General features: G+C 35.5%; 1 protein-coding gene across 5 annotated transcripts in view; it reads right to left on the bottom strand.

Moving 5' to 3' along the window:
- Positions 1-413: 413 nt before the first annotated feature.
- The window catches only part of LOC120344714 (uncharacterized), a 79,579-nt gene continuing 67,447 nt past the window's right edge, over positions 414-12,545 (bottom strand). For all 5 annotated transcript variants that reach the window (XM_078112903.1, XM_078112902.1, XM_078112907.1 and 2 more), the window contains 6 exons: positions 11,581-11,861; positions 11,276-11,366; positions 9,554-9,759; positions 8,389-8,466; positions 8,012-8,041; positions 414-7,556 (listed from right to left, as the gene is read on the bottom strand). In XM_078112903.1, coding sequence (XP_077969029.1) covers positions 7,017-7,556; positions 8,012-8,041; positions 8,389-8,466; positions 9,554-9,759; positions 11,276-11,366; positions 11,581-11,861 — 1,226 coding nt within the window. In that variant the 3' untranslated portion in view covers positions 414-7,016. The remainder of the gene's footprint in view (positions 7,557-8,011; positions 8,042-8,388; positions 8,467-9,553; positions 9,760-11,275; positions 11,367-11,580; positions 11,862-12,545) is intronic.

Genomic DNA, 12,545 nt, shown 5'->3' with positions numbered 1-12,545 from the left:
TTGAATCTGCTTCAGATTTTGCATGTGCATTCATCTTATCTCGGACCAAAATCCTATTGATTTTGGGCGAATTATGTCGTATAATTAGCGAGTTATCAATCAATTATTGATATAGTGATCTAGATTTTTGTAAAGCGAGAGAATTTTGAGACCCGCCGAGTGCGTGTGTGCGATGCGCAGTGCGCAAGTTACAAGAGCGGATGAATCGAAACTGCAGTTTCTGTTTTGGGGGATCCCCTAACTATCGATCGATAAGTCTTCGGTTTCCAACCGATATTCTCGTTTCCATTTTGGAAGAGTTCTCATGACTTAAATTTGAGCTAATTTGATAATTAGACCCAATCTTACGCCTAGCTCAAGCAGACGACCTGACAATGCCTCCAATATTTACTATTATTACAAAACAATCAAAATTGTGTGAATTTTCCAATGTATTTGTTTCATCACAAAAGTAACGGCGGCTATCGGGAAACACAAAGACGAAAAACAAGAACGGTACAAAAAGTTCAAAAATAGGGAGAATTGTTACATCATAATAACACAAGCAGAGCTGCGGAATCCGAGCTTCGGAATTTTTTGTGGAGACGGGGTCGCAATTGCAAACTTCGGTAATCGGTATTCAATTAATTTTTGAAAAAAATTGCTGAAAGCGAGGTCGCACTCAATGGAGGTGATTCTGAATTACTGAAACTGTATAAAATTCTGATGGAGCACTTTATGAAGAAAAACTCGCTATTTCAATTATTTTAGAAAATTTACTTAGAGCGAGGTCACTCATTAAATGGAGGCGGTTCTGAATTACTGAAAATAACTAGAATTAATATGATCAGAGAAGAGCACTAGAAGCTGTTCATCTTATAAACAGAAATTTTCAAAATGAGGCATGGTTACTTTTTAAAAATTTGCTCAATGAACGGTTACACACACTCACTCAAAAGGAGGCGATTCTGAATTACTGAAACAGTATAAACTCATGATAATGAGGACTTGTGATTGTTCTCTGGAAGCAAATATGAGATCTTAGAGCAAAGTTGCAGGTGAACAACTAGTATTTGTTCTTCTTTTAAAGAGAATTCACTCAAAGTGTGGAGGCATGGTTACTTTTTGAAATTTGTTCGAACCAACGGTAGTGATTCTGGACTACTGAAACCATATAGAATTATGATGGAGCACTTGTGATTCTTTTCTTTATAAAGAAAATTTGTCCAAAGGCAAGGTCATGTGAAGATCACAATGAAGCAATGGAGATCGAAGTTATGTGCGACCATACAAGTGCCAAGAGCTTCTTTTAAATCTTTAATCATTTTTCCTAAACAAGTCAAATTTTGAAGCGTAAACAAAAGTGCAAACATATTGTGATCAAAAACCAAGGATCAATTTGACCCAAAATTTCGGGAAAAAAATCTTGCATTACTAAAATGCTGTGGTCAAAAAATACTTCATCAAAGCCTGATGTCAGAAGTCGAAACTCGCATCAAAATTTTCCTTTATTTAGGGTTGGAGGTAGCTTTTTTAGAAGCTTAGAATTTAATAGAAATGGTGTCGGACTCCACAGCTCTCAAGTTATAATGTATCGTTTGCTTATGTAGGCTAAGTCATTATTATAAGGCCTCGCAGAAAAAAAGTTTGACAAAAATTCAAAATACGCTACATTATAATGTTCAATGATATGGTAAATGAAATTCGATAGTATTGGAAAGGCATTCATGTTTGACTTCAAAGATGACATGAAATAGGATTCATGATTTCAAATTCTTTGAGTTAGGTCTTGAGATTTTATATCCAGGGTTGTATTTTGAATTCTTTGGAAACCAAATACATACCGAACAGATCAAAGTTTCAAAAAATACGCGCTTTTGTAAACTAGAGTTGTATCAGTGTATTGGCCAATTTTTCTGGTTTCGGTATGGACTAAATGTAGCCATATTTTTTAGATATACTTAGATATAACATATCCAGAATATTTCAAAAAATGTATCGGTTTTCAGTTGGAATTGACATTTGACAAATTTTCCGGAATAAAGGTGTATAATTGCCGAATTGAGCATTTAAGTTTTGAAACCCAGGGTCCTATTTTAAATATTTTGGAAACCAGATACGTACGTAACAAACCCAATTAACAGTTCTGGGTACTTTCGGAAAGCTCTCCGAGAAGCTATAAAATAGGAATTGTTTTTTTTACAGTATCTCAGTCTGAGCAATAATTCCAAATTTTCTGGAGTGTAATAATGTATATGTAAAAGTGTATTAATTCTGAATTGAAAAGCAAAATCAAGCAGCCAATGTTTTGCTATCCAGAGTCGTATATTAAATTCTTAGGAAACCGCTTACGTAACTATTCCAATGAACCGTTCCATAAAGTTTTAGACTTACTTGGCTATGGAATGGGAATTGGTGTTTTATACGGTATCGTAGTCGAAGCCATAATTCTAAATATTCAGAAATAAAGGTGCACTAATTCTGAATTGAAAAGCAAAATTGAACAGCCGAAGTTTTGTTACCAGAAATCAAAAAATACATTTATTCCCAGTAATATTGACCCTTTTCAGAATATACTGTTCAAGTCAGATCATAGGTAGCAACATTTTGTGCAAAACAAAATCGAAATACTTGAATTTAAAAGTCAAATAGACTTGTAGAATTCCAATTTGCCAAGCCCAGCAAGATTTATCTGTTAATTTTTCATTAAACTTTGCTTTGTAAGTGTGTGAAGCAGGGAGGTCCTTTATATTTGTTTCATTTCAGATTAACACGAAGATATAGTGGTTTATGTAATTTTCCACATGAACTTGCCCCCAATTTAGAAATGTATTCGATATGTCAAGTTATATCATACCAATCTATATTCCTATGCTTGCAAGAGTTTTCTGCTTTTTCCCATTTTCATTTGTTTTAGTTGGGAAGTAATTGAATGTGAATTTTTCTCAAAAGAAAAAATTGTGTAAAGTAGTCCAAGTTTACTTAAACTGCCAGAAGAGAGGTATTATAAAATATCTGGATATGGGACTATACATGTACACCAATTAAACTTTTGTCCAAATGTTAGTTCTGATTTTTTTTTTGTGGATTGTTCATACATTTTCCCTTAATAATAGATCCATAGAATATGGAAAAAAACTTGGAAAATTGGACTTTAACAATGAGCGAAAACGATTATTGAAGAGAGATTTCTTGAAGGTAGAAGATCGGGAAATTGTAAGTAAGAGACCAAAAACTGATCCTACGATTTGACATTAAAAAAGATAAAATGAACACATAACTGGCTACTCTTCATGACAAAAGTTACCATAAATGTTAGCATAGAGCAGCAAGTTTTAACGTCTGGTCCCAGATAGTCACAGATGGCATCGCCGATACAAAAAAGAATAGTAATAAGAAAACACACAGAACACAGGCTGTCGATAAGAACGATATGTACAAAGTAATTGAGATGCTTGTAACTGAATTCCAGCAGGTTCAGGCTTGTTTTAAGCAGGCTTAGGCTAAGCCTACCATGACAGCAGTCAATGGCTGAATTATCTCATAACTTAAAAAATCCGGTACACAAAGTTTCAAAACAATAAGCAATCTAACTTTACTGAGTATTGAGCAGGCCTAGGCTCAACATTTTCAGCAGGCTTAGGCTAAGCCTTGCATTACAGCACTTAAATTAAATTAAAAAAACAGGTTAACAATCAAAAGTTTTCAAATAATAAGCAGGTGAACTGAAAATTCAGCAGGCTTAGGCTTAGTAAGTTAAATGACAATTTCAGCAAAAAGATTGTAAACAGGGAACACATTTTGAGTACCGGTTCAAGCATTAATTCAGCAGGCTTAGGCTATCCAACAGCAGTAACCATAAAATGAGTAATATTTCAGCAAATCATGATAGAAAAATGTAAACAAGTTGATTTTGGGTGAAAAAAATTTTCTTGGTTGAAAGCACTTTCTGAAAGGTGCCGGTACGATACAAATAACTGTAATATTTTTTCTTGAATATGAATATCTTGAAGTAAATAAGAGTATTTTTCTGTCCGGAATAAATCAAATCATACTTTTTTTTTAACTCTAGTAACTTACTAAGAGTCATGTCATGTTAAACTGGGCTAATATTTTAGACATTTCCAAAGAGGTATATTCATGCTATGGATCTGGACAAAGACTATAAACATGCATTTTCTGTTATGTAAGATGAATTTTGATTAAAAGATTTTTGCTACAGTTTCAACCAATTTCTTAACCGAATGTCCATGGCACGAAACTAATTTTACTTTTTTTTTCACTACAAAACTCTGTTATTCCAAGTTTTATTGCTTGATAAGGTTATTCCACGGGATGATTTCCCTTTGTTGAAAATAAATTGTTTGAACATAATAAGATTCGGAATCAACCAATCAACATAACACTATAAACATCACTTGAATGATAAACAGGCAGGAATTATTTATTTTCACTTTTATGCAGTGTTTCTACGTTTTTGCTCAGAATATGGCTCCAAATGGGCAGCAACAAGCGCCGCAATTATTTAAAACAGTCACTTACTAAAGTTATTGAAGTCCAAAAGGCGCCAAACAAAAAATGTTTAATGAAATTGGATGATCTGAAGAGTTTCGAGATGATTACAACACAAAGATGAATTGGTTCAAAATTTTTCGACAGAAATTCCAATTTCCGAAAATACTCTGAAAAAATACCGGCACTGATGAAAAATGATGAATAGCCTGCCTGCTGACTTCAACTAAATTATAGAACACATATAAAACGTTAGTCCTATATTGAACAAGTCGCAAAAAAGAAGCCAAAATGGCTAAAAAGCAAGCCAAAAGCTAACTTTCTTAAGCCAAAAAATGGCTAATTTGAATAAACTTGCACAGTGTTTTAAAAAAAGCATGCCTGAAATTCCACACAGAAATAATTCTACACAGAAATAATGTTCCCATTGACTACACCTGCAAAAATGAGAAGTGAACACTGAGCCTATTATGCACCTGGAAACGGATTTGGAAGTGTGTGTGCGGCCGTGGGTCATTTGAAAATTAAAAATCGGAAACGATTATGAAAACCAACTTCTTCTTATGGAAACAGAGTATTTTTCTTACAATTTTCAAATTCTTACATTAAAAATGGTATATTTTCAATCAGAAATTACCCAAAGAGCATCCTACGGCTGGCCAAATAATTGAAATATGAACTGCAATTAATCAGACTAATCACGGTAGAAACTTGAATGGATGAAGAGCGCCGTGCACAATGAGTATTAATTAACAAGTCCAGATCTAAATGCGTATTTTTAAAAATCTCTGATGGAAGGGTTCATTTTGTTTTGCGCCATTTTTATAAAAAAAGATAGGCGAGCAAAAATTCTCAGAGAATTCTTATGTCAATAAAATATAACATTATACAAAGAATCAAAGAACCTCTAATGAAGGTTGGGTATATATTTTGCCTCGACGAACTTTTTCTAATACCATTGAGACATCGTTGCCTGTAAATTTTGCTTGTAAAAAACACCATGGATTTATTATAATTTTTGTAACAGGATTAAAAAATACTGTATGAGGAAAATTTTTAATTAATTATTGTTACTTTCTGTCACTGTTACATAAGGAGCTATAATATTTATAAATAGAACTCATCGCTATGACAACCGGGATGGTCACTTTATTTTTATTTCAGGGACTAAGGATTAGTAAACAATTGGTTACAATGAAATCTTGATTTTTTTTTATCGCTGTAGCAACTTTTTCGGGTAGGATATGATTTTGGGGCCTTTTTTATTGATTTGATTTATACAAAATGACAATTGTATTGATGAATTTCTCTTGTGGAGACTTGTTCCAGAATATATTCGATATTTAATATTCGAAAAAAATTATTTCAGAATATATTCAAAATACTAAATTCTTCAATTCTGGGCCTCCCTGAACTTTGAACCCATGATATTTAACCTGAGTTGACATTATAAATGCGTCCGATGCTTTACCAACTAGTCTATTGCGTAAAAAAATAGAGAGAGAAACAAGTGGCCGCACACACATGCGGAATTTATCAACAACCATAAACTACAAATTTTCACCGTGTATAACTAAGATACCAACGACTAAATTACATAAGAAATGATATATACAGGTCCTAGTGAAACACGAAAATATTACGACTTTAGCGTCTTATTAAGACATTAGGATTGGGTTTTATTATATTGAATATTTCGGCTCGGATCTTATTCGCCGATTTTTTTTGTGTGGAATGGTTTTAACTCACACATTGCGATTAAAAAAATCGCAAAAAATTTGCAGCAGTGCCCAGGATGGTATTTTTTGGGCTAAAAGTATATAACAGCAGTGCCCGTGATCTTTTTGGGGCAAAAAAACAAGAATTGTTCGCAGCAATCTTGTTTTTTTAAATCATTAAATTCGCAGCATAAATACACGCCCTATGGTTTTATTTTTGGGGCGAAAAATTGTATTTTTTGGGGTAAAAAAGATACGCATACAGCAATATTCCTGATGGTATATAGGAATTAACACAGCAGGATTCAGCAACAAAAACAAATTTCAAACAAACGGGGGTCACCAAGGTCAAACTACATGATTCAAGGTCATTTATTTTAAAGAAGATTCATAATTTACTTCAAAATGGTTGTCATGGAAATAGTTGCCGTGACAACCGGGGAATTTGTATGGTTGTCATGCAATTCGTCGCTATGACAACCGGTATGGTCCCTTCTTATTTTTTCCAGGGACTTATTATTAAACAATTGGTTGCTATGGAATCTTGATTTTACTTTTCTATCGTCATAGCAACTTGGTCCTCCTCGTACTCTCTTGGGGAGGACATAAATTTGGGGCTTTTTTATAGATTTCAATTTATGCAAATATGCAATTTCTCGATATAAAATGTTTTTCTAATTGGATTCTCTTGATTATACAAGTTCTAAATTTTGTTGAAAAAATTGGGTCACAGAATACGGTTTTTTGACCCAAAATAATGTCTGAATCCCTTTTGGAATTCTTAAAAATTAGTTATTTCTTTAATTTCTATTCTGTCAACGGTATTTTAATCGTTTCGCCCTTCTTTGGTCTGGTTTCGGCAAGAGTCTTCTTCTTAATTGTGGCTTCCGGTTTTGGGGGGTCATTGGGGCCCTTTTTTATGGCCCCAGGGCCACCTATTGGTCCAGTACGTTTAATAGGGCCACTCATGCCAGAAAAGGCATTAGAGCTTGAAACCGTGGCATTTGTGCCCACCGTGGCACTTGAACTTAAAATTGTGGCATTTGGGGCTGGAAATGTGGCGCTTGTGGTGGCATTATATGTATTGGATACCAATGTCATTGATGCCATACCCCCTGTCACAGATGCCATACCACCTGTCACAGATGCCATGCCACCGGTCGCAGATGCCATGCCACTTGTTATTCCGGTATTGACAGATGTTGTAACTATCGATGGCTGGCTCGAAAGTTCGAACTTTCCGAAGCCTTGTTGTTTAGATTGGTGGGACTTTCCTCCTCCCACTGCATTTTTACTCGCACGAGAACGTCGACCAGGACGCGGACGATTCGCAAAGTCATCATCAGTCTGAAAATGGAAAGGTATCGTTATTTTTTTTCACCTTGAACCAGGCTCAGAGCAAGCATCTGAGATACTGTATTGTAGAAGGACCAGAATCGCCTGACCAAGAGTCAACCAAATTGAATTACGCATTGTTCACTCATTACATGCCTCTGGGCTCGTAGCCACTGATATATTTTTTAGTAGTTTTATTAGTGGCATTAGTGCCCACCGTGGAACTTGAATTTTAGCGTTTGGGCTCGGAACTGTTGGATGCCAATGTCATTCTCATTTTTATTCTCATTTTGTTGTTTTATACATGTCACTTTGACATGCAGATAAGAATATATAAGAAGCTATAATGCCTATTAGAAGAATCAGAAATTTTTTGGTATTAAATATTTTATTACAATCTGGATGAAATGGGGAAAAAACCCATAATCTTCAACCTATTATCTATCAAGCACACAGGGGATTCTCACCATTTTTCTTGGGTCAGGAGCGTCTTCATCCTGAAAAAAGGATAATAGTCTGTTATGAAAATGATGACGCAAATAACTCCATTTTTATAATTAGATTTTAACTAAAGATGTAACAAAAACATCCGGTATATTTGGAGAGAATCATATTCATATAAGATTTTGAGAAAAATTTCCATTTGAAAAATATTCTTTTTGAACAATTTATATTTCATGGCCAAATAATGGAATTCATTTACCGTCTTACACCATGAAAATAGAAAACCAAGCAGAGCATTATATTATTGTGTTTGGCATGGCTTAATTATAAACACATTGCATGTATTCCGTATATTAAATTATTCAATTCCCCTTCCAAATTTGAAGTAAAATTCACAAACCTTTGGTTTTCCATCGGTATCTTTGAAAAATGATGAAATGCTAGATAACAGGCTCATTCTTCCCTCAGTCTGTTGTTCCTGTCAAAAGAAAACCCAATCTTAATACAACCAAATACCTCAATCACCTTCTTAATACAACCAAATACCTCAATCACCTTCTTAATACAACCAAATACCCCATTACCATCTTAATACAACCAACAACCCCATTCACCATCTTAATACAACCAAACACTACATCACCATCTTAATACAACCAAACACCCCCATCGCATCTCAATACAACCAAACACCTCAATCACCATCTCAATACAACCAAATACCCAATCACCATCTTAATACAACCAAATACTCCATCACCATCTTAATACAACCAAACATCTCAATCACCATCTTAATACAACCAAATACCCTAATCACCATCTTAATACAACCAAATACTTCAATCACCATCTTAATACAACCAAATACCTCAATCACCATCTTAATACAACCAAATACTTCAATCACCATCTTAATACAACCAAATACCTCAATCACCATCTTAATACAACCAAATACCTCGATCACCATCTTAATACAACCAAATACTTCAATCACCATCTTAATACAACCAAATACCTCAATCACCATCTTAATACAACCAAATACCCCGATCAACATCTTAATACAACCAAATACCTCAATCACCATCTTAATACAACCAAAAACCCCGATCAACATCTTAATACAACCAAAGACCTCGATCAACATCTTAATACAACCAAACATTTAATCACCATCTTAATACAACCAAACACTCCATCACCATCTTAATACAACCAAAGACTTCATCACCATCTTAATACAACCAAAAACTCCATCACCATCTTAATACAACCAAACACCTCGATCACCATCTTAATACAACCAAACACCTCAATCACCATCTTAATACAACCAAATACTCCATCATCATCTTAATACAACCAAATACTTCAATCACCATCTTAATACAACCAAACACCCCAATCACCATCTTAATACAACCAAATACTTCAATCACCATCTTAATACAACCAAATACCCAATCACCATCTTAATATAACCAAATACCTCAATCACCATCTTAATACAACCAAATACTGCAATCCCCATCTTAATACAACCAAACAGCAAAACATACCTTGACAACTTCCAATGGTACGTACTGGGGCTTCTTTCCTGTTGTATCCAAACCTTTCTGAACCCCACACACTAGCGAGGGGATGGGGGGTACTTTGCTCTTTGATTGTTGTGATGAAGAGTGGAGGCCAGCACTTGTTGGGCCCTTAGAATTTGAATTTGGGAGTGGGGGCTTCATTGCGTTGAATTCCCCAAATGGTGGGGTAACTGGAAAGAAATAAGGATTATTTGAATGCATAAGACTTATTACTTATCGATCTTGATCGGTTCGGTAAGTATGTTGATAGGTGTTTGTTATATGAACGCGATATCTCGCGAAAGCGAGATTGAATCTGCTCCCAATTGCATGTGCATTCATCATATCTCGGACCAGAAGCCTATTGATTTTGGATGAATTATGTCGTATAATTAGCGAGTTATTAATTAATTAGTGATGGGACACGTGGTGTCGCTATTGAGTCAGAGCAAAGGAATCGAAACCACAGTTTCTGTTTTGGGGGATCCCCTAACTTTCATCGCTGCAAATGATCGATAAGTCGGCGGTCTCGATTGCTATTTAGTGTTTGTTTTGGGAAATTTTCTTATTGGGATTAAAATTACTTTCTCAATAGCTGAAAAATAGAAGCGCCTCCTAAAAGGCTATGGTTTTGAATATTTTAAATTTTGTTTTATTCAACATTAAGTGCTCTGCATGAACCGCTTTGAAAAATTGTTGTTGTTGTCTAGATCGGGGGTTTGTAATCTGCGGCGGCCCATGGGCCAAATGCGGCCCTCAAGAAAAAATTCTGCGGCTCGCGGAAAAGCGACAATTTTGAATGACTTGCAGCCCGCGAAACGAGTTTTCAATTTAGTAATTCCCATCCTTTTGCGTTGCAAAGTCTATACCTGATTCCCAATTTATTATCTATGCCTATGACATGACAATGCCCTAACAGCTAGCTTGCGCGAAGCGAACAAAGCATATCGAAAGATCAATAACCACAATTTTTGTGCATGCAGCTACTAGAAAGCCTGTGTTAAATAGGAGCGTGGCGTGCGGTTTCACCCAGTTATCTCTATCTAACCCTCTTGTATGAAAAGTTGCACACGCCTAGTTTAGATGAAAAACAAGTACTCAAGTAATTGCTTCGAAATTCTGATCAGTTAGAAATGAAAGGGTCTCCTAAAGGTACTCGTGTAGTACGTGAACCAAGATGGCGGACAACGGAACGCAGTATGTGTACCAGGTTAGGGTTAGGTCATAATTTCAGGTACAAATACTACAGGAGTCACTTGGCTGGTCCCCGAACTCATAATGGAACTAAATTTGAAAATTTGAAAAAAATTACGGCCTAACCCTAACCTGGTACGCATACCACGTTCCGGTGTCCGCCATCTTGGTTCACATACAACGGGAGCGCCGAAGCTTTTCAGTAGTGGATATATTTGTTTTCCAATTTTCTTTCTAATCTATGATGATTGTTTGGTACTCCTGAAGTATGCGCACCAAGATGTCGTACAACCTGAACCCTAACCTGGTACACAACCTGAGTTCAGGTTGTGCGCCATCTTGGTGCGGATACTTCAGGAGGTCCGATTGTTTTATAAAACATATTGCTGATTTACGCCGCAACACTGATTTAATGCCGATTGCGTTCAGCAAGCTCGCGCTGAATAAATCGGATACATATATTGAGTTTTGGTGAAGAAGGACGCTAACATTCTATCTAAAACTAACACTTACTCTGTTGGCCAGGTTGTTGCATTCTTTGGGGTCTGAACTGCATTCCTGGACGTGTGGGGCCTCCTCCTCCCATATTTTGTTGGGGCATTCCCTGCAAAAATTGTTTATATATATTAATTTAATATATTAAACTAAATTATAAATCATAAAAAAAAATTCAAATATCGAATAAAATGATTCAAAATTTTTTTCTAAAATCATAAATATACTTTGAGATCTAATTTTTAATAATCAATACATTTTAAACATAATAAAAATACATTTATAGATTTTTTTTATTTTTTCCAGCTTATGTACAACCTCACCTGGTAAGACATGAATCTTTGTTGAGGGTTCATCATTCTTTGGGGCTTCCCCATCATATCCATGGGGGGTCGGACCATTCCCATGTTAGGCCCCATTTGTTGTGGAGGTTTCCCCGCTTGCATTGGTCCCCCCCATTGTGATGTCATCATTGAAGCCCGTTGACCCATGGGGTTAAATGGAGGGGGCATGTTTCCGGCGGCTTGTGGGGGCATGGGGCCAGATTCTGCGCCCCGAGATTGGGGGTAGTTTGATGGCCCTGTCATGGATGGACTCTGCATATCTGTTGAAAATGAAAAATTGCAATTAAAAGTTTGAATATATGATTAGGGTGCCTATGTCTAAAGTTCTCAAACGGTGGGGGATGCCCCACAAGGGGGGTAGACAATTTTTTGAGGGGGCTATGAAGCTAATTAAAAATAAAAATAATTGTTAGATTTGATCTTGCCTGCCTTATTCTGGATATTTACATTTAAAACTTCATTTAATTCATTAATTTACGATCCACATATTATTAACGTGTTTTTTATTTTTTGAAAAAAAACATATTTTCGCTTTATTATCTGTTATTTGTACCTTATTGTTAGCTAGTTATTTTTGAGGTGGGGCACGATACTGACAAATTCTAAAAAGATGAACCACTGGTCTAAAAAGTTTTTTATTCTACGATTCTGCTTTACATATGAATATTCAGGCTACTTTCTATCTCGTGGAACACATTCAATTATATATGACTAACCTGAGACAGTAAAACCATACATACCAACTTTAATAAACCAGTAAAACCATACACAACCAACTGTAACTGTTAAAACCAAACCATCATCAGAAACCAGTCTTATACAACCAACCTAATAACCAGTAAAACCATGCTGAACCAACCTGACCCATTAAAACCATATATGTATGTAACCATACATTACCAAATTGAAACCAATAAAACAAGCAGTGACCAGTTCTATACAAC

Source organism: Styela clava, chromosome 5 (assembly GCF_964204865.1).
Source record: "Styela clava chromosome 5, kaStyClav1.hap1.2, whole genome shotgun sequence".
In the NCBI taxonomy this organism is placed as follows: Eukaryota; Metazoa; Chordata; class Ascidiacea; order Stolidobranchia; family Styelidae; genus Styela; species Styela clava.
Note: the sequence above shows the minus strand (reverse complement) of the source record. Positions and strands in the feature narration are given on the sequence as shown.